Source organism: Somniosus microcephalus, chromosome 4 (assembly GCF_052327205.1).
Source record: "Somniosus microcephalus isolate GS21.2 chromosome 4, FLI_Smic_1.0, whole genome shotgun sequence".
NCBI lineage: Eukaryota > Metazoa > Chordata > Chondrichthyes > Squaliformes > Somniosidae > Somniosus > Somniosus microcephalus.
In genome coordinates this window covers 169181227-169204220 of record NC_140990.1, presented here as the reverse complement: position 1 = coordinate 169204220, position 22994 = coordinate 169181227, and the positions used below count along the sequence as shown (strand labels likewise).

General features: G+C 52.0%; 1 protein-coding gene across 2 annotated transcripts in view; it reads left to right on the top strand.

The window, feature by feature from the left end:
- The window catches only part of col6a2 (collagen, type VI, alpha 2), a 135156-nt gene that overhangs the window by 2675 nt on the left and 109487 nt on the right, over positions 1-22994 (top strand). For both annotated transcript variants that reach the window (XM_085985443.1, XM_085985444.1), the window contains exons 2-3: positions 13956-14100; positions 21798-22420. In XM_085985443.1, coding sequence (XP_085841569.1) covers positions 13983-14100; positions 21798-22420 — 741 coding nt within the window. In that variant the 5' untranslated portion in view covers positions 13956-13982. The remainder of the gene's footprint in view (positions 1-13955; positions 14101-21797; positions 22421-22994) is intronic.

Genomic DNA, 22994 nt, shown 5'->3' with positions numbered 1-22994 from the left:
GATGAGTTCGATCTTACCCTGCGTGCAGCAATACTTCCGAAGCAGTTAACGAAGCGTCAAGAAGAGGCAACCGCCCTCGTCGTTCTGCTGAGAGAAAACTCGAGTCTGCACAGCAAGAAAGAAGGAAGACTTCAGACACGAAGCCTTCCATCAGCAACAGGCACGGATTGTCCCTTCTGCCACGGTGGTGCTTGAGCCGAGCAGCACGAGAAGCAAGTCGGCCACGGTGACTGTGAGTAAAGGGAAAATAAATAAAATCAACGAAGGAGAAGGGCGGTGAACTCGACCACGGTCGGGGGGGAAAGGAGCCGGACAGAAGTCGGGCCCAGAGGCGCTGAGACGGGGGCAGTGTGGAGCACAGAAGCCGCGGTACAAGCGGGCTGGGAGACGCAACGACGTCGTGAGACAGCTAGACCGCGACCGGTGAAAAAGGCTGGGCAGCAACCGAGGCCACGAAGCGCTGCGACCGGGACCGTAAGGCGCGGGAAGATATAAAAACAAATAATCCGCGGAGAACTCAGCTGCAGCCGGGGAGGAAAGCACCGGACTGCGAGAGGCTGGGAGGCGAGTACAAATAAAAAAAAAGGGCTGGGCAACGACCGAGGCCACGAAGCGCTGCGACCGGGATCGTAAGGCGCGGGAAGATATAAAAATAAATAAATCAGGGAGAACTTAGCCGCAGCCGGGGAGGGAAGCACCGGGCTGCGAGAGGGCTGGGAGGCGTGATTGGGAGCCCGAGAGAGCGGGAGAGAGAGCCCGAGCGAGGAAGACTGAGCGAGATCCAGCCCAGCGGCTGAAACTGTTCACCATCAACGGGGTGTACCCAGGCGCGATTGGGAGCCCGAGAGAGCGGGAGAGACAGAGCCCGAGCGAGGAAGACTGAGCGAGATCCAGCCCAGTGGCTGAAACTGTTCGCCGTCAACGGGGTGTACCCAGCGCCGGTTGCCCTGCCGAGAGAAGGGAACAAGGAACGCGCTGAAGCCGACGCGCAGGCTGCGAACCCCGAAAGCCAGCGGCCGTCGCCCGAGGGAAAAGCTTACCCCTCCCGCCAGGGGAAGAAACGCGGGAAGCCGCCAGTAAGCGGAGAAGAAGACAGAAGCGGGAACCGCCATTTTGAAAGTGGGCGGGGAAAGAAGATAAGCGCGGGAAACCGCGGGAAGCCACCAGTAGGCGGAGAAGAAGACAGAAGCGGGAACCGCCATTTTGAAAAGGGGCGGGGAAAGAAGATAAGCGCGGGAAACCGCCATCTTGAAAAAAATAGTTAAAGAAATATTTCGTTGTTGTTTATCAGGGAGTGTGAAGATGCCTAAACGTGGCAACATCAACGATTTCGATTCCGAGGTAGAAGATTGGGCCACGTATGTAGAACGCATTGAGACATATTGTGAGGCCAATAAAATAGAAGATGATGATAAAGCTATAACCTTGCTAAACTCGATGGGGGCGAAGACATACGGGCTATTGAAGCATCTTCTAGCACCAGCTAAACCGGCGGATCAAACTTTCGATAATATTGTTGCTGTTCTGAAGGATCACTTGAACCCCACACCGCTGATGTTGGCGGAACGATTCAAATTTTATGCGAGAACGCAACGGAAAGAGGAAAGCAACGCGGAATACTTGGTCGAAATGCGTAGACTAGCAAAATACTGCCAGTTTGGAGGAAATCTGACAGAGGCATTGCGAGACAAGTTCGTGTGCGGGTTGTCGAAGGAAGGAACGCAAAAGCGACTGCTCGAAGAGAACGACCTCACACTTGATAGGGCTGTCCTTATTGCAGCATCGCACGAAGCCGCCGCGAAAGGAACTGCGGAAATGCAGCTAAAGGCAGCGGTACTCAGTGTGGATCAAATTACTTCGGGTACAACGAAATGTTATCGTTGTGGGAAGACAACACACGACCAGAACCAATGCTGATTTAAAAACCAGGAATGTAGAAAATGTGGCAAACTGGGTCACATCGCTAAAGTATGCCGGTCAGGGAAGAAGACCAACAACCAAAAAAAACCATCACAGGAAAAGTACAACAAAGTACACAAGGGGGCTGAGAAGAGTTCAGATGAACATAATTCAGATTCAGACCCAAACGGCCAGGAACTGGGTAGTCTGAGAATTCACAATGTGAGTAAGGAAGCTGACCTACAAACCATCTGGGTCATGCTAAAAATAGCCGGAGTCCAAGTGAAAATGGAATTGGACACTGGATCAGCCCTATCAGTCATAAATCGAAGGGATTACAACCGGCTATTCTCACATATACCCTTGAGAGATACCAAGTTCGTATTGCAGACATACACGGGGCATAAAGTATACCCCATGGGAAAGATAAGAGTCAAGGTGAGAGACAGGGGCAAAGAACACCCAGGAATGGACTTATATGTACTACCTGAGGGAGGACCACCACTTCTAGGACGGGAGTGGATCAAGAAAATAGACATGGAATGGCACTACCTAAAGGCAATAACGAGTGAGGACTCGGGGCAGACAATCAGCTCAGAATCTGAAACGGATGACGATAAGACCAGCCCAAGTATGAAAGACAAGTCTAAAATGGACTTGCTGACTAAGGTTGGAAAAACGAAGGCGTGCATAAAGGCTTATGCTCCAGAGGAGAACAAAAGTTCAGAACAGAATTCCACTGAACAACAACAACATAGTTTGACAGAGAATTCTGGGTCTGTTCAGTTTACAGACATATACATTACTGAGGAACACCGAGCTCGAACTCAACTTTATGTCAGATTACGACAGCAATTAGAACAATTGAGTTGCCATCTCGAGCAAGAGATGAAAGCCATGAAAAAGTTCTATGACACCGAATGGGAGAATCTGGAAAGACAACAGAAGCAGCTGAGGGAGAAAAGGGAGCAGGAACACACAAACCGTCTGCGCGAGGGGGCCAAACGAATCAAAGCTGATTCGGCTTCTGAAGGTGCGTGCTCTAATCTGGTGGAACAAGATGTGCAGCAACTGAAGACGATTGTTAGCAGGTTGCAGGCAGAAAAGGCTGATTTGGTCGACATGACTTCCGAGCTCCTACTGAAGTTGGGTGCAGCATCACCGGACGATTCATTTGTGGAAATTCGAATGGTGGGGGCTGCGGATGATGGCGAAGTAGAAACAGCAAAGGAGCCCCAGGACAAGGTTATAAACAGCCCTGCAGCTAATGGGAAAGGGATGATGGCAGAAGAGTCAACAGTCAGCCAACTCCTTCATATGCTGAGGGATAAGACTCTACAATGGAAAAAACATAAACACGAGCCTCAATCGTCAAAGGGAAGGAGTTCGGAGCTCTCAAAAGTTATTGGAAGAGCTGAGGTGGCAACACAGACTGAGAAGACTGCAGCAGAACAGCCTTTGGATGCCGAAAGTACGCTGACGCACGTCAAGGTAGAACAACAGAATGCTGAAACAGCTACTTCAGTAGAGGGATTGAATAGGCCGATCAATCAATCTCCGAATGAAGTTGAAGTATTGAAATCACAAATGAGGTCATTAGTAAAAGACTTGCAGGAAGCCCAGAAAAAGCGGGATGAATCTGAACGCATGATGAAGTCTCTTCAGGACAGATGTCGGGATGTGGAACAAAAGCCGGCTAACGTCCAGCTGGGTAAGGAGGAAATAGAAGACCCTCTCGCTGGCCTACCTCAGGACGACACCGAATATTACCAGGACCTGTTGAGTGACACTGAATATTACGAGGACCTGGTCTGCCCAGCTTGTGCTGAAAACTCCCAAAGTGCAGAAATCAGGATGAATCACTTAAAGTCTAAGGAACATAGGGAGATGGTGGCGCTACAGCTGGCAGCTGACAAGGGAGCCCAGAGAGTCTCCAAGAAGCAGAAAAGGAAAAGACGAAGCAGAAGATGATAACCATCTGAACCAGTATCACCTCTAACAGTTCACGCACGTGGTCCCTCCGAACGGAGCCAAATCAGTTGGGAAGGAGGAAAAATTCCCAAGGCAATCCAGCTGTTTTTAAAAGTCAGCGATGCTGGTTCGGAAGTGACGGAAGTTAAAGCTGTTAAGTCTAGGGAAGGACGATTGGATGAGTCACTCTAGCAATGTGAACCGACTACATCACGGAGGCGTGTCCGGACTGAGTCAAGACCAGAGACTGAATCTGTGAACTGTTTTCCGCAGAGACTATATCTGTGAACTGTTTTACATGAAGTTGAATATATGTTATGTTAATGGGGAATAAGTATGTTGTAAGCTAAAAAAGGAGGATTGTAGTGTATGTAACCGTCTACCTTTAAGAGAACTATTGTATGTAACCGTCCACCTTTAAGAGAACTATTTTAGGATTGCACTACTTTATTTGGCTTCTGTATACTGTAATACCGGTGGTGACCACACCGGTATATAAGTGCTGTGTAAGGATTTATTGGGCAGATTCGCCCTGACCTTCGAATAGTATCCTGTTAAAGTACTCTTGTAGTCTGTGTATTATTTCGCTATACAACCCACAGACTTTACAGTACCCACAGTCCTCTGGGCGCTGAGTGAGTGAGTGGGGCCTGGTTCTGTCGGAACTCCACTGGAATCTGCGGTCAGGTTGACCCCTTCTAACCTCACCTGGTTAGCCCTGCTGGCATGAAAGAAAGACCTTGCATTTATGTAGCACCTTTCATGATCTCAGAATGTCCCAAAGTGCTTTACAGCCAATGAAGTACTTTTTGAAGTGTAGTCACTGTTGTAATGTAGGAAATGCAGCAGCCAATTTGTGCACAGCAAGCTCCCACAAACAGCAATGTGTTGATGACCAGATAATCTGTTTGGTGATGATGATGGTTGAGGGGTAAATATTGGCCCTGGACACCAGGGAGAACTCCCCTGCTCATTTTCGAAATAGTGCCATGGGATCTTTTACGTTCACATGAGAGGGCAGCCTTGGCTTGATGTCTCACCCGAAAGACGGCACCTCTGACAGTGCAGCACTCCCTCAGCACTGCATTGGAGTGTCGGCCTAAATTTTAGGCTCAAGTCTCTGGAGTGGGGACTTGAACCACAACCTTCTGACTCAGGGCGAGAGTGTTACCAGTGAGCCACAGCTGACGTGCCCATGATGGGTACCCGTTTATCAGACACCCTTCCAATTTCTAGCTTGCACCTTTGCTCCCAATTTCTTCCCGCACCACCCCCCCCCAATTGGGTGTGAAGGGAACATCTGCCCTTCTGTCTCCAGGTAGAAGTGGAACCAAACACAGTTTGGCTAGCAGGGAGCCTTTTTGGACATTGGTGCAATCTATGTTACTCAGATACATGGCCCCTTGTACACATTCATGAGAATCCAGGAGGATTCCCAGGAGTAATGCTCCCTGTATTGCCATTGACTCAATAAAGCCTAGGCAGTCAGACTCTTCTGAATCGGGGCTTAAAGGGTTACATTTTGAGGACAGGTTGTATAGACTAGGCTTGTCTTCCCTCAGGTATAGAAGATTCAGGGGTGACCTAATCGAGGTGTTTAAGATGATTAAAAGATTTGATGGGGTAGATAGAGAGGTGGGGACAAACATCTGTCAGAACCATCTGATTCTGCAGGGCTGTCCAGCAATACAAAGGGGTGGAAGTTAAGCTCCAGCTGTCCAGAGCTCTGGTTAGACCCCACCTGGAGTAGTGTTCTGTTCTGGGCACTGGACCTCAGGAAGGATATATTGGCCTTGGAGGGGCTGCAGCACAGATTCACCAGAATGGTACTGGAGCTAAATGAGTTAAATAATGAGGACAGGTTACATAGACTAGGCTTGTATTCCCTTGAATATAGAAGTTTAAGGGGTGATCTAATCGAGGTGTTTAAGATGATTAAAGGAGTTGATCGGGTAAATAGAGAGAAACTATTTCCTGTGGTGGGAGAGCCCAGAACAAGGGGGCAGAACCTTAAAATTGGAGCTAGGCTGTTCAGGGGTGATGTCAGGAAGCACTTCTTCACACAAAGGGTCGTGGAAATCTGGAACTCTCTCCCCCAAAAAGCTGTTGAGGCTGGGGGTCAATTGGAAATTTCACAACTGAGATTGAAAGATTTTTGTTAAGTAAGAGTATTAAGGGATATGGAACCAAGGCGGGTAAATGGAGTTAGGATACAGATCAGCCGTGGTCTAATTAAATTGCGGAACAGACTCGAGGGGCTGAATGGCCTCCTCCTGTTCATATGTGATCTCTGTCCTTGCAGAGATGGTCAGTATTCCCCTATTATTGGCCCTCATGTAACCAACTTGACCCACTGCCATACCTTATCAGGCTCATCAGTGAACAATATTGAGAGCTTGCCCCAGGTGTCTCGCACTCAATCTCCTGGGTGGTGCTTATGAGGTGCATTCTTGCTGTTTAAAAAAGCAGATGCCTTCATTGCTGGGCTTCATCCTTCCTAAGAATAACCTTGAGCCACCTGGTGTCCATTTCTCACAATCGGCATCAACCAGCTGGAGGAGATCTTCAGTCTCCCAGTCAGACTGTGGCTTGATGTAGGTTTATGACAGGGACCTAGCGTAAAGGATGTGCTCAAGATATGTCGCACATTCAAACTGTTATCCTGAGGGGACTCCAATAAATCCATTCTCTGCTGCACTCTGGCCCTCTCCTAGGTTGTTAATAAGTTGTTATCTAACTGGCGACGGGTTGGCAGTTTGAGTCTGTTGTTGTGGGGTGGGATCTCATCTGGCCTCTTCCAGTACCTGCACCTGCTCCCAAGTAATGCTCTTCTTGGTCTACCTTTCAGGCCTTGGCCAATTCTGGTGAATAGTGGGATCAGTTTTTGGAACCAGGTGGGAGATTCATTGCCTCTTCTTCCATGACCCCTGGGGGGTGGGGGGAATGCAAGGGGTCTGTTTCTCAGGAAGGCCGCCTTTGGTTCTTCGCAAAGCATCCCACTGTCGACTGTTGTAAGGGTGGGATGGAATTGTACGCTGTCTTGTTCTAACACCATGGCTGGGTATAGATGCTTTTTGCCCGCGTTGGGGCCTGGTGGTGTGGTTGGTCTCCCAATTCCTTGGTGATGGGTAGGATTTCTCCTCTTTTCTCTGCTAACCTTGATTGGTGTGGGGGCTGGAGGAGAGAGGAAGGACTTGTGTTCGATGGGGCTTCCTTCAGTTCTTGGTCACGCCCAACCAGTGAGAGCTGGTGGCCTTAAGATTAATTCCAGCCTGTGCTTGCACTGTACTGGCGCACAGTGCACCCAGGCCTCCGGCAGCGGCTGCACCCAGGCCTCCGGCAGCGGCTGCACCCAGGCCTCCGGCAGCGGCTGCACCCAGGCCTCCGGCAGCGGCTGCACCCAGGCCTCCGGCAGCGGCTGCACCCAGGCCTCCGGCAGCGGCTGCACCCAGGCCTCCGGCAGCGGCTGCAGACAGGCGTGTTTGTGTCAAGAAATCCATAGCAGAACATTTCCAGTTCTGCTCCGTGGTGGTCTGTCTTTGTCCCAGTCTGTCCGAATCCATGGCTCCTCCCAGATGGTAGCCTTACGTGCTGAACCTCAATTCCTCAATGCAGTCCTCAAGGCTTACACGGATCCTGTTTTCCAAAGGAGCCCATCGTCTCTCTCAGCTCCTGGTGAATGTGCCAGAGTTCCATTTCCTGGAGAGTTCGTGTCACAAATTTATATCGGGATACTTTTTGGTAGGGAGCCTTATCATTCCTGCCAGCTGGCTGCTTGCTGCTGCACCCTTATTGATCTCCACATTACAAAAAGGATATAAAGGCACTGGAGAAGCTAAAAAAAAGATTTACAAGGATGATACCAGAACTGAGCAATTATAACTGAGGAAAGACTGAACAGGCGGGGGCTTGTTTCTCTAGAAAAGAGAAGGCCGAGGGGTGACCTGATACAGGTCATTAAAATTAAGAAGGGGTTCGATAGGGTAGACATAGAGAAAGTGTTTCCACTTGTAGAGGAATCCAAAACTAGGGGCCATAAATATAAGATCGTCACCTAATAAATCCAGTAAGGAATTCAGGAGAAACTTCTTTACTCGAGAGTGGTTAGAACGTGGAACTCGCTACCACAGGGAGTGGTTGAGGCGAACAGCACAGAGGCATTTAAGGGGAAGCTAAATAAACACATGAGGGAGAAAGGAATAGAAGGTTATGCTGATAGGGTGAGTTGAAGTAAGGTGGGAGGAGGTTCATGTGAAGCATAAACACCAGTTGGGCTGAATGGCCTGTTTTTGTGCTGTAAGCCCTAATGTAACCCCAACTCATTCTGGGCCCGAGGACTGGGGACCTCACTGAGCTTTGCACTGGCTGCCCTGCTTATTTCCTTCTCTTTGGCTTATCTTCAGGTCATAACAAGTTGCCAACTTGTGAAGACCATGGAGGAGCTCTTGAGAACACTTCAGTCAGTACCGACTCTGGCACAAGCCAGGCATTTACGTGATACAACAGCTCTGCAGTCCCAAAGATTGGGGCACGCTACGAACCCCTGGGAGCCCTGTAACCAAGGGAGTCTATTCAGAGCATTGCAGTCCAAACCTTGTCGCAGTTTAAATCTTCAAACAAAAGTAGCACTTGTTCCTTTCCTCTTGAGGGAGGTGTCAGCCGTGGCTCAGTGGATAGCACTCTTGCCTCTGAGTCAGAAGGTTGTGGGTTCAAGGCCCACTCCAGAGACTTGAGCACAAATATCTAGGCTGACACTCCAGTGCAGTACTGAGGGAGTGCTGCACTGTTGGAGATGCCGTCTTTCGGATGAGACGTTAAACCGAGGCCCGTGGACTTAAAAGATCCCACGGCACTATTTCAGAGAAGAGCAGGTAAGTTCACCCCGGTGTCATGTGCCAATATTTATCCCTCAACCAACATCACTAAAACAGATTATCTGGTCATTATCACATTGCTGTTTGTGGGACCTTGCTGTGCACGAATTGGCTGACGTGTTTTCTACATTACGACAGTGACAACACTTCAAAAATACTTAATTGGCAGTAAAGCGCTTTGGGATGCCCTGAGGTGCTATAGAAATGCAAGTCTTTCATTCTTTGTATCATTTGCTTGGCCTTCAAGCTCTGCCACCACCCAATGTCTGCCTGTATTGGGCAGTGGGAACTCACCAGGGCTTTGTTATCTTCAGCCGCTCTTTATAAACCCATTTCCCTGGTTTACAGTGGACGGCACTGCCCTTGGGGGGGACCAGAAGGAGTTGGACATTTGGTCACCGACCCTGGTTAGGTCCTGATGGCCGAGCACACCCCATCCATCTCCTCTGACCTAGGCTTCCTGTTGAGGGTTGTGGCCTTTCCCGTCTTCCGTTACTCAGCAACTTCTGCTGGCTCCTAATCCTGTCAACCACACCAAAAAAGAGATAAGCCGGCATCACCAGCAAGCAACCAATGAGCAACAGTCAACAAGCAGTTGTTTGTACAGTTTGGGATCTTCATTAATGCTGTGTCACAGATTGTCTTTTGGCCACCAGGCTCAACCAGCTGTCTGGCATTAGCCTGAACGTTACTTGGGACTTTGCAAACAATATTATCACAATACATGACCGTCCGTCTGCTCCCTTTTGTATATTCGTTCATGGGATGTGGGTGTTGCCGACAAGGCCAGCATTTATTGCCCATCCCTAATTGCTCTTGAGAAGGTGGTGGTGAGCTGCCTTCTTGAACCGCTGCAGTCCGTATGGTGAAGGGGCTCCCACAGTGCGGTTAGGGAGAGAGTTCCAGGTTTTTGACCCAGCGATGATGAAGGAACTGTGATATACTTCCAAGTCACTGTGTGACTTGGAGGTGGTGCTCCCATATGCCTGCTGTCCTTCTAGGTGGTAGAGGTGGTTTGGGAGGTGCTGCTGAAGAAGCCTTGGCGAGTTGCTGCAGTGCATCTTGTGGATGGTACACACTGCAGCCACGGTGCACCGGTGATGGAGGGAGTGAATGTTTAAGGTGGTGGATGGGGTGCGAATCAAGCGAGCTGCTTTGTCCTGGATGGTATCGAGCTTCTTGTGTTGTTGGAGCTGCATTCTTCCAGGCAAGTGGAGAGTATTCCATCACACTCCTGACTTATGCCTTGTAGATGGTGGAAAGGCTTTGGGGAGTTGGGAGGTGAGACACTCGCCGCAGAATACCCAGCCTTTGACCTGCTCTTGTAGCCACAGTATTTATGTGACTGGTCCTGTTAAGTTTCTGGTCAATGGTGACCCCCAGGATGTAGATGGTAGGGGATTCGGCAATGGTAATGCCGTTGAATGTCAAGGGGCGGTGGTTAGACTCTCTCTTGTTGGAGATAGACCTTGCCTGGAACTTGTGTGGCGCGAATGTTACTTGCCACTTATCAGCCCAAGCCTGAATGTCATCCAGGCCTAGCTGCATGTGGGTATGGACTGCTTCATTATCTGAGGAGCTACGAATGGAACTGAGCTCTGTGCAAACATCAGCGAACATACCCACTTCTGACCTTTTGTGATATAGGGAATGTCATTGATGAAGCAGTTGAAGATGGTTGGACCTAGGACACTGCCCTGAGGAACTCCTGCAGTGATGTCCTGGGGCTGTGGTGATTGGTCTCTAACAACCACAGCCATCTTCCTTTGTGCTAGATATGACTCCAGCCAGTGGGGAGTTTTCCCCCTGATTCCCATTGACTTCAGTTTTATTTGGGCTCCTTGATGCCACACTCTGTTAAATGCTGCCTTGATGTCAAGGGCAGTCACTCTCATCTCACCTCTGGAATTCAGCTCTTTTGTCCATGTTTGGACCAAGGCTATAATGAGGTCTGGAGCTGAGTGGTCCTGGCGGAACCTAAACTAAGCATTGACGAGCAGGTTATTGGTGAGTAAGTGCCATTTGATAGCACTGTTGACAACACCTTCCATCACTTTGCTGATTATTGATTATTGAGAGTAGACTGATGGGGCAGTAATTGGCCAGATTGGATTTGTCCTGCTTTTTGACGACAAGACATACCTGGGCAGTTTTCCACATTGTCTGGTAGGTGCCAGTGTTGTAGCTGTACTGGAACAGCTTGGCTAGAGGTGCGGCTAGTTCTGGAGCACAAGTCTTCAGCACAATCGCCGGGATGTTGTCGGGGCCGATAGCCTTTGTATCCAGTGCGTTCAGCCGTTTCTTGATATCACGTGGAGTGAATCGAATTGGCTGAAGACTGGCTTCTGTGATGGTGGGAACCTCAGGAGGAGGCCGATATGGATCATCCACTCGGGACTTCTGGCTGAAGATGGTTGCTAATGCTTCAGTCTTGTCTTTTGCACTCGTGCTGGGCTCCGCCATCATTGAGGATGGGGATGTTCATGGAGCCTTCTCCTCCCGTTAGTTGTTTAATTGTCCAACACCATTCACGACTTGATGTGGCAGGACTGCAGAGCTTTGATCTGACCCGTTGATAGTGGGATTGCTTAGCTCTGTCTTTAGCATGCTGCTTCTGCTTTTTAGCATGCATGTAGTCCTGTGTTGCAGCTTCCCCAGGTTGGCACCTCATTTTTAGGTATGCCTGGCGTGCTCTTCTACACTCATTATTGAACCCCTGGCTTGATGGTAATGGTAGAGTGAGGGATATGCCGGGCCCTGAGGTTACAGATTGTGATGGAATCCAATTCTGCTACTGCTGCTGATGGCCCACAGTGCCTCATGGATTCCCAGTTTTGAGCTGCTAGATCTGTTCTGAATCTATCCCATTTAGCATGGTGGTAGTGCTACACAGTACGATGGAGGGTGTCCTCAGTGTGAAGACGGGATTTCGTCTCCACAAGGACTGTGTGGTGGTCACCGCTACCATTACTATCATGGACAGATGCAACTGCGACAGGTAGATTGGTGAGGATGAGGTCAAGTAGGTTTTTACCTCGTGTTGTGTTGGTTCTCTCACCAACACGCACATCCTGTTTTTGAGTAAGCTAGGCTGTCGGTGTGTTGCTCCCATGGACTGTGCACAGATCAGGAGACCTGCCCTCTCTTCTTGGCCTGAGCGGAAACTGGCTTCCCCTGGGCCATGATCGGACCCCTAATCGTGCTTAGTGAGTCTCTCTCTGTTAAAATCTAGAAATTACATCAAAGAGCTCAGATGGATCCCCTTCCTGGAGCCTCTCCAGTGGCAGCTCTTCCCATAATGGGCAGCAAGGGATCCTGGCTGCAAACTTGTAAGAAGCATGGAAGTCAGGGAGTGATGTGTCTAGCAGATAGGATACACTTGGGATCCAGGCCTAGCTAGTCAGGCCAACAAGCAGAGCAGACATGGGCTGAGCAAAGACCATGAAATGCAACAATGCTTTGCCTCCGCCTCCGTAACATCACCCGACTCCGCCCCTGCCTCAGCTCATTTGCTGCTGAAAACCTCATCCATGCCTTTGTTACCTCTAGACTCGACCATTCCCATGCTGTCCTGGCCGGCCTCCCACCTTGCACCCTCTGTAAACTTGAGCTCATCGAAAACCCTGCTGCCCGTCTCCTAACTCACAACAAGTCCCATTCGCCCATCACCCCTTGTGCGCGCCAACCTACATTGGCTCCTGGTCTGGCAACGCCTCGATTTTAAAACTCTCATCCTTGTTTTCAAATCCTTCCATGACCTCGCCCCTCCCTATCTCTGTAACTTCCTCCAGCCCTACAACCCTCCGAGATCTCTGTAACTTCCTCCAGCCCAACAACCCTCCGAGATCTCTGTAACCTCCTCCAGCCCTACAACCCTCCGAGATCTCTGTAACCTCCTCCAGCCCTACAACCCTCCGAGATCTCTGTAACCTCCTCCAGCCCTACAACCCTCCGAGATCTCTGTAACCTCCTCCAGCCCTACAACTCTCCGAGATCTCTGTAACCTCCTCCAGCCCTACTACCCTCCGAGATCTCTGTAACCTCCTCCAGCCCTACAACCCTCCGAGATCTCTGTAACTTCCTCCAGCCCAACAACCCTCCGAGATCTCTGTAACCTCCTCCAGCCCTACAACCCTCCGAGATCTCTGTAACCACCTCCAGCCCTACTACCCTCCGAGATCTCTGTAACCTCCTCCAGCCCTACAACCCTCCGAGATCTCTGTAACCTCCTCCAGCCCTACAACCCTCCGAGATCTCTGTAACCTCCTCCAGCCCTACAACTCTCCGAGATCTCTGTAACCTCCTCCAGCCCTACTACCCTCCGAGATCTCTGTAACCTCCTCCAGCCCTACTACCCTCCGAGATCTCTGTAACCTCCTCCAGCCCTACAACCCTCCGAGATCTCTGTAACCTCCTCCAGCCCTACAACCCTCCGAGATCTCTGTTACCTCCTCCAGCCCTACTACCCTCCGAGATCTCTGTAACCTCCTCCAGCCCTACTACCCTCCGTGATCTCTGTAACCTCCTCCAGCCTTACAACCCTCTGAGATCTCTGTAAACTCCTCCAGCCCTACTACCTTCCGAGATCTCTGTAACTTCCTCCAGCCCTACAACCCTCTGAGTTCTCTGTAACCTCCTCCAGCCCTACAACCCTCCGAGATCTCTGTAACCTCCTCCAGCCCTACTACCCTCCGAGATCTCTGTTACCTCCTCCAGCCCTACTACCCTCCTAGCTCTCTGTAACCTCCTCCAGCCCTACTACCCTCCGTGATCTCTGTAACCTCCTCCAGCCTTACAACCCTCTGAGATCTCTGTAAACTCCTCCAGCCCTACTACCCTCCGAGATCTCTGTAACTTCCTCCAGCCCTACAACCCTCCGAGTTCTCTGTAACCTCCTCCAGCCCTACAACCCTCCGAGATCTCTGTAACCTCCTCCAGCCCTACAACCCTCCGAGATCTCTCCACCTCTCCCTCCTCCTTTAAGACGCTACTTGAAACCCACCTCTTGGACCAAACATTTTGGTCACCTGTCCCAATATCTCCTCCTTTGGATCGGCATCTATTTATTTCTGCTCATGCCTCCCTGAAGCATTATGCCTTGGGGCAATTGCTTCTGCGTTAGAGGTGCTGAATAAATACAAACGGTTGTTGTTGCATTGTGCGGCGTTCCAGGCTCTGATGCTCCTTGGTTTATTTTGCTGTGTTCACCAGGCGTTGTTGCTGAACTGCCGATAGAAAATGCTTCCAACATTTCTCACGTTGCTCCTGATCGCTTGGGGACTGGTTGACCCGGTGAGAGGACAGTCCCAGGATTTCAGGCCGGCAGACCCTACTTCAAATCCAGAAGGTTGTACAGGTAGGAGATCTTCGAGTTTTGTCGCTCTCAGTCTATTGCGTTGAATTTGATAACTCGGGAGTTTCTCCCCCCCAGTCCTGAGCACTTCAACCGTGCGGGGTGAAGGCAATGCCCAGTGTGCTGCTAAGGCTGACTGACCAGGAGGTGCTGGGTTTGATTCCCAGCACAGCCGATCCCGACCAGAGCAGCAATCTGTTGTGGTGCTAAATTTGTCCTCTGCATCCCAATGGCTGTCCCGTGACTCCTTATGGAAAGTAAGTGTGTATGTGGATGTCAGTTAAACAGCACAGGCATGAGCTTAACTGTGATGCCCTCGGTGGGTGAATAGCTCCCTGACACTCTTGAGATGTGGGCGTCGCTGGCAAGGCTGGCATTTATTGCGGATCAAGTGTAATGTATCCAAGTTTGCTGATGATACAAAGCTAGGTGGGAAAGTAAGTTGTGAGGAGGACACAGAGTCTGCAAAGGGATGTAGCCAGGCTCAGTGAGAGCGCAGGAGGGTGGTAGATGGGACTATAATGTGGGGAAATGTGAAATTATTCACTTTGGTAGGATGTATAGAAAAACAAAATATTTTTTAATTGGAAACTATGAAATGTTAGCGTTCAAAGGGATTTGGGTGTCCTTATATAGGAAACACAGAAGGTTAACATGCAGGTAAAACAAGCAATAATGAAGGCAAATGGCATGTTGGCCTTTATTGCAAGGGGTTTGGAGAACAAGAGTAACGAAGTCTTGCTGCAATTGTACAGGGCCTTGGTGAGACCACACCTGGAGTACTGTGCACAGTTTTGGTCTCCCTACCGAAGAAAGGATATTCTTGCCTTAGATGGGGTGCAACAAAGATTCACTAGATTGATTCCTGGGATGAGAGGATTGTCCTATGATGAGAGATTGTGTAGAATGGGCCTTTACTCTCTGGAGTTTAGAAGAATGAGAGGTGATCTTATCTACAGATATAAAACGGTATGTCTCTCTGTCTGTCTTTCTGTCCGGCTATACAATCAAAAGTTATAGAGCATACCTACTACACGTGTGTTACATCAAAAGAAAGCTTACGATTCCAGAACGGTCGTAAGCGTATTTACGTTTCGGTGAGACAAGAATTGTGCCCGCGGTATCCAAAAAACGTTCAAAATTCCGCTCATTATCTGCTCATTAGCATTGAGTGACGTTGAGGTCGACCAATCGTACGGTCGAGCGACCCGACGGTCGACCAATCGCTGCGTGGCGGGGGCGGGTTCCTGGCGCGTGCGGGCGGGCCCTCCTAGAGTCGAGTGACGGGACGATTGACCAACCCTACGCTTCGGTGACCTGACGGTCGACCAATCGGTGCGTGTGTGGGCGGGCCTTATCGTTCTGAACCGAGGTGAGTTGCCGCCATCTTGATTCCAAACTTTTCATTTCTTTTTCCCGCTTTCTGCGTCTTTAAAAAAAAGTTGTTTTTAAAACACATATTGTTTTTTAAAAAAGTTAATTACTTTCTAAATCTTTTATCTAATCTCATTAATTTTCCTACCTTTCCCCGTTTTTGCAGGTAGGCCTCGAAGCCTGGGCGTCTGTTGCCAGCCATGCTGGACCCTAGGCAATTGTTTTGTGGCAAGCTCCTCCCACCCCTCACCCCAAACCCCCCACCCCCCCGCTGGGCCCGATTCCGAACCAGCGGCCAGCCATCTTGGTAAAGGCTGGCTGGGCTCACTGCAAGCTCCTCGCGCTGCACGGCGCACGCGCACCTCCACACAGAGCGCGGCCAGAGGGAAGCGAGCAGGTTAGTGGAGAGGGTTACCCCGGCAACCGGGCTCGCCAGCCGCAATCGGCCATCTCAAGCCGCTCAGGCCCAGGCCCGGTCCCGGAGATCGGGAGGCGGAGAGGGGAGGAGGGTTACCAAGGCAACCGGGCCCGGCCAGCCGCAATCGGCCGTCTCAAGCCGCCTCAGGCCTGGCCTCGGGAGGGCGGGGCTCGGGCTGACCGGGGCGCAGTGGGGCTCGGGCTGACCGGGGCGCTGCGCTCAGCATGTCAGTGCGTGGGGTGGCACGGAGCTCAGCGGAGCCATCGCTGGCAGAGGGGAGAGGGTCTGCTGGCTCCCCCCTCCCTTTCTCCCCCCCTCCTTCCCCCACCTCCCCCACCCCTTCCCTCCTCTCCCCCCTCTCCCCCTCCTCCCCCCCTCCCCCTCCCTTCCCCTCCCCCTCCCCTCCCCTCCCCCCTCCCCTCCCCCCCTCCCTCTCCCCTCCCCCCTCTCCCCTCCCCTCTCCCTCCCCTCTCCCCCATCCCCTTCCCCCCTCCCCTCTCCCCCTCCCCTTCCCCCCTCCCCTTCCCCTTCCCTTCCTCCCCCTCCCCTCCTCCCCCTCCCCTCCTCCCCCTCCTCTCCCCCTTCCCCCTCCCCTTCCCCCTCCCCTCCCCCTCCCCTCCCCTTTCCCCCCTCTCCCACTCCCCTCTCCTTTCCCCCCTTCCCCCTCCCCTTTCCCCACCCTCCCCCTCCCCTTTCCCTCCTCGCCTTTCCCCCCTCCCCTTTCCCCCTCCCCTTTCCCCCTCCCCTTTCCCTCCTCCCCTTTCCCTCCTCCCCTTTCCCCCCTCCCCTTTCCCCCTCCCCTTTCCCCCCTCCCCTTTCCCCCTCCCCTTTCCCCCCTCCCCTTTCCCCCCTCCCCTTTCCCCCCTCCCCTTTCCCCCTCCACTTTCCCTCCTCCCCTTTCCCCCCTCCCCTTTCCCCCCTCCACTTTCCACCCTCCCCTTTCCCCCCTCCCCTTTCCCCCCTCCCCTTTCCCCTCTCCCCTTTCCCCCCTCCCCTTTCCCCCTCCCCTTTCCCCCCTCCCCTTCCCCCCCTCCCCTTCCCCCCTCCCCTTCCCCCCTCCCCTCCCCCCTCCCCTCCCCCCTCCCCTTCCCCCCTCCCCTTCCCCCCCTCCCCTTCCCCCCTCCCCTTCCCCCCTCCCCTTCCCCCCCTCCCCTTCCCCCCCTTTCTCCCCCCCTCCTTCCCCCACCTCCCCCACCCCTTCCCTCCTCTCCCCCTCCTCCCCCCTCTCCCCCTCCCTTCCCCTTCCCTCCCCTCCCCCTCCCCTCTCCCTCCCCTCTCCCCGTCCCCTTCCCTCCTCCCCTCTTCCCCCTCCCCTTTCCCCCTCCCCTTCCCCCTCCCCTTCCCCTTCCCCCCTCCTCCCTCTCCCCTCCCCCCCTCTCCCTCCCCTCTCCCCCCTCCCCTTCCCCCCTCCCCTTCCCCCTCCCCTCCCCCCTCCCCTCCCCCATCCCCTCCCCCCCACCCCTTCCCCCTCCCCTCCCTCCCCTTCCCCCCTCCTGCCCTCCCCCCTCCCCTTCCCCCGTCCCCTTCCCCCCCTCCCCTTTCCCCCCTCCCCTTTCCCCCCTCCCCTTCCCCCCTCCCCTTCCCCCCTCCCCTTTCCCCCTCCCCTTCCCCCTCCCCTTTCCCCCACTCCCCTTCCCCCCCTCCCCTTCCCCCCCTTCCCCCTTCCCCCTTCCCTTCCCTCCCCTTTCCCCCACTTCCCCCTCCCCTTCCCTTTCCCCCCTTCCCCTCCCCTTCCCCCCTTTTACCCCCCACCTTCCCCCCTTCCCCCCAGTCGCGCTCTCTTTTCCCCCATCGCTTTCTCTCTTCCCCCCACTCGCTCTCTCTCTTCCCTCCAGTCGCTCTCTCTCTTCCCCCCACTCGCGCTCTCTCTTCCCCCCAGTCGCGCTCTCTCTTCCCCCCAGTTGCACTCTCTCTTCCCCCAGTCGCTCTCTCTCTTCCCCCCAGTCGCTCTCTCTCTTCCCCCCAGTCGCTCTCTCTCTTCCCCCCAGTCGCTCTCTCTCTTCCCCCCAGTCGCTCTCTCTCTTCCCCCCAGTCGCTCTCTCTCTTCCCCCCAGTCGCTCTCTCTCTTCCCCCCAGTCGCTCTCTCTCTTCCCCCCAGTCGCTCTCTCTCTTCCCCCCAGTCGCTCTCTCTCTCTCCCCAGTCGCTCTCTCTCTTCCCCCCAGCCGCTCTCTCTCTTCCCCCCAGTCGCTCTCTCTCTTCCCCCCAGTCGCTCTCTCTCTTCCCCCCAGTCGCTCTCTCTCTTCCCCCCAGTCGCTCTCTCTCTTCCCCCCAGTCGCTCTCTCCCTTCCCCCCAGTCGCTCTCTCTCTTCCCCCCAGTCGCTCTCTCTGTTCCCCCCAGTCGCTCTCTCTCTTCCCCCCAGTCGCACTCTCTCTTCCCCCCAGTCGCTCTCTCTCTTCCCCCCAGTCGCTCTCTCTCTTCCCCCCAGTCGCTCTCTCTCTTCCCCCCAGTCGCTCTCTCTCTTCCCCCCCAGTCGCTCTCTCTCTTCCCCCCAGTCGCTCTCCCTCTTCCCCCCAGTCGCTCTCTCTCTTCCCCCCAGTCGCTCTCTCTCTTCCCCCAGTCGCTCTCTCTCTTCCCCCCCAGTCGCTCTCTCTCTTCCCCCCAGTCGCTCTCTCTCTTCCCCCCAGGCGCTCTCTCTCTTCCCCCAGTCGCGCTCTCTCTTCCCCCCAGTCGCTCTCTCTCTTCCCCCCCAGTCGCGCTCTCTCTTCCCCCCAGCCGCTCTCTCTCTTCCCCCCCAGCCGCTCTCTCTCTTCCCCCCAGTCGCTCTCTCTCTTCCCCCCAGTCGCGCTCTCTCTTCCCCCCAGTCGCTCTCTCTCTCTCTCTTCCAACAACAACATACCCTCAAAAATCCCTCGGCACCGCCGGGCACTTTAGCTAGTTGAAACATATAAGATCCTGAGGGGGATTGACAGGGTAGATGCTGAGAGGTTGTTTCCCCTGGCTGGAGAGTTAAGACCTAGGGAGCATAGTCTCAGGATAAGGGGTTGGCCATTTAGGACTGCAGTGAGGAGGAATTTCTTCACTCAGAGTGTTGTGAATCTTTGGAATTCTCTACCCCAAAGGGCTGTGGATGCTGAGTCGTTGAGTATGTTCAAGTCTGAGATAGATAGATTTTTGGACTCTAAGGGATATGGGGATCAGGCGGGAAAGTGGAGTTGAGGCCGATGAGCCATGAACTTATGGCTTACTCCTGCTCCTATTTCTTATGTTCTTGTGTTCTTATGATCCCTAGTTGCCCCTGAGAAAGTGGTGGTGGGCCTTATTCTTGAACTGCTGCAGTCCATGTGGGGAAGGTGCTCCCACAGTGCTGTTAGGTGGGGTGTGCCAGGATTTTGACCCAGTGCCAATGAAGGAGCAGTGATATATATCCAAGTTGGGATGGTCTGTAACTTGATGGGGAACTTGGAGGTGATGGTCGTCCCATACGCCTGCTGCCCTGGTCTTTGTAGGTGGTGGAGGTCACAGGTTTGGGAGCTGCTGTGGAAAATCCTCAGCAAGTTGCTGCAGCGCAGCCTGTAGATTCTGGTTAGTGATGGAGCACAGGTCTTCAGCACTGCAGCCGGGATATTGCCTGGACCTGGTAGCCTTTGATGTGCGCAGTCCACTCAGCCGTTTCTTGATGATGTGAATCGAATTGGTTGAAGACTGGCACGTATGATGGTAGCAAAATAAATAACCATTTGGATAAGGGCTGCTGCGGATTGTACACTAGGGTTGTCCACTCTGATTGGACGTATTCCTGGCGGTTTCATCACATGATGTCCTGCATCGAACAGCCCCTCCCCAGGCTCCCGTCATTGGTCACCCAACATATCCAAGCTCGCAACACATCGCATTCCCAGGTCAATTGGAAAGCAAGTAGGCTCTTCATTACCCAATTGGATGATGCACAAACTTTTTATCCCTTTTCCAATATTTTTATAACTAATAAATTAAAGCATTCAAAGAAAATGGGGGAAAAAAAACACTTTTTTTATGCCCCTATGATTTTTCTCCCATGGCTTGCGCACAGCAGTGTTCTGGAGATTAATCTTTAATTCCTGGAGAGTCCAAGGCAATGGAAGGTTGCCAACCCTACTGAACCCCAGCAAGAGTCTGTGGGGACAATGTTTAAGTTGCCGGCCAGGTATGAAACTTGCGCTGTGGATCAACTGCCCCTCACGAACACCACCACCTTTCATTTCTATTAAAACCAAATCAAAATTAAAATGAAAGTTACTGTAATGACTGGGTGATCTACAGTCCCAGTTTTGCACCTGGGCAGCAAGTTGAAAATCCAACCCAGTGCCTTCAGAAAAGTGAAGAGGCGGAGGGAAGACATTTTAAATAAAGTGGTTCGGAATTGGGCAGTCACACTCAGTCATTTCCGATTGGCTCATACACAGACACCCAGGGGTAGCTACAAATTCTAGTTGTTCTGGTGATGTGTGCTGCACTCCCAACCAAAAGGACCTTGGTTTAAAAAGCAAAGCCCAGGCTGACACCAGCTAATATTGACCTTCATTGGATGGGTTGTTCCAGTTCTTCTCCAGACCCCTAGCCGGTGCACTTGGTAGCGTTGACGGCAGAAAGGGAAATCCTGTCAGGTCAATCTCGTGCAACCAAAGGAGGGCACCGTCTCATCCAAAGCCCATCCTCACAGGGTTTTCTCTAGGGAATCTCTCAAGGTGCTTTTTACCTTTAGAAACTGCAGCCGACAGTTGACAGACCTGGGCTGTAGTTAGTCGTGTGTTATAAATTTGCTGCCTTTTCTTCTTCAGGTTGGGTCGGGTTGCCAACTCTGGTTGTATGTATTCCTGGAGGCTTCATCACATGACCTTCATCACATGACCTCCAACCGCCGCAACCAATCAAACAGCTGTTTTTTTTAAAACACATCTCCAATATTTTTTTAACTGATAAACAAATGTGTTAAAAGAAAATGGCGGGGGGGGTGGTGGCGGAAACCACCATCACCGCCAAGTTCCCCTCAAAGTTACACACCATCCTGACTTGGAAGTATATCGCCGATCCTTTATCGTCACTGGGTCAAAATCCTGGAACTCCCTACCTAACAGCACTGTGGGAGTACCTTCACTACATGGACTGCAGCGGTTCAAGAAGGCGGCTCACCACCACCTTCTCAGGAGTAACTAGGGACGGGCAATGAATGCTGGCCTTGCCAGTGATGCCCAGGTCCCATGAATGGATAAAAATACTCGCGTATTAAGTGAGATTGTGATTTGTCTTGTGATTTTTCTTCTGATTGTACTCTCACTCCTAACCTCTCTCTTATGCTGACTCTTCTGCATCGCGGAGGAAAGCTGTGGGGTAGATTACGGAACCTCACCCACCCTCTGGCCACGGTTCGTGTGCGGCCCAATGGGTCTACAAACCCCACTACCTATGCCGTCCATGCTTATCACGGGCAGCCACCTATATTGGGCAAAAGGCGCTAAGCATTTGCCTGTGCCATTCGAGTCAATTACAAAGGCGGTGCGGATAACGTATTAAACGCGCCGCTACTGACAGCCGGTTCTTCGCACCTTGTGAACCCCCATCTGGTATTTACCGATGCGCGGTGCTCAGTTTTTACATCCGGGAAGTGTCGGTGCTGCCATTTGTCTCTCCCGTGGTACTCCCTTGGCTGGCAGACTGGCATTTTGTGTTGGTGGTTCTCTAGGTCGGAACAGGAACTGAGTGGGAGCTGCGTCCACGCCCAACCCGTATCTCAGCGAGCAGTACAGCCCGCAAGGGATTGCAGCATCGGCGATTGGTTTTAACGCCCACCACTTGCGTCAGGCAAATCGCATTAACGCCCACACGCCCCTTGTTAAGCGGTAGGGGAGGACTGCGCTCTTAAATATTTCTTCAGCCTACAAGACCTTTTCTGAACTTTTTATTTTATTTTTGTTTTTGGTTGTTTTCAGGGAAGCAGGAATGTCCGGTGAGCATATACTTTGTCCTCGACACTTCGGAGAGCGTTGCCCTGCAGACCCGTATCCATGGCGACCTGGTCACCAACATCAAAACCTTCACCAAGGACTTTGTAGATAAAGTGGTGAATGGAGCGTTCAAGGACCGGGTAAAAATCATCTATGAGTTCGGGGGCTTGCACTTCTCTGACCGGGTGATCGAATTCAGCCGCATAACCTCCGATAAAAATGACTTCCTCGTTGCCCTGAGAAACATTGATTACATAGGCCGTGGCACTTTCACGGACTGCGCCCTGAAAGAGATGACAGACAATATAAAGCAGCAGGCCCGGCAGGATTCCCGGATCCATTTTGCCATCGTCATCACCGATGGTCATGTGACGGGAAGCCCTTGTGGCGGCATGCAGCTCATGGCTGAAAAGGCCAGGGATGCTGGCATCCGGGTGTTTGCTGTGTCTACTGATGACCTCAGGTACGAGCAGGACCTCCGATACGAGCAGGGCCTCAAGACCATTGCCAACTTCCCGCATGAGCTCTACCGAAACAGCTACGCAGCAACATCCGCAGTCGATAACGTACTACCAACCAAGACAATTGATCGAATCATTCAAGTTATGGTAAGTGCTCCTTATTTTAAAGCATCTATTCTTGGGATCATTTTTGTTTTCGCCATACATTAAGTTTTATCTATGAAGAACTGTCTAGTTCTCAGGTGTATGTGTGTGTGTGTCAGCTGGGCCTCAAGATCAACAGACATCTTACGTTATGGGTATAGTGCAGGAAACTGAGATCAACAGACATCTTAGGATATGTGCATAGTGCAAAAAGCTGAGATCAACACGTGTCTTACGTTATAGCATAGTAGTGGGCCGTGAGATCAACAGACATTTAAAGTTATGGGTATAGTGCTGTCTTAAGCTGCAAGTATTTTTGGGACGTTTTGCTACGTTAAAGGCGTTATATAAATGCAAGATCTTGTTGTATACTGCTCGATCAGTCTGAGGGTAGTAGCTGCGGTGAGCTGGTAGCACCAGAGTTATACTGTGTGCTGCCAATCTGCATTCCCGCACATGGGCAGAGCTTTGTTCCCAGCCAATAAATGTTACAAGTTTTGAGACTGAGGGTGGGTTTCTCTCTCAAAAGCTTTTCTTTTAAAAAAAGCTCTGTTGTTCACACTTTTTTTAAGTGCCC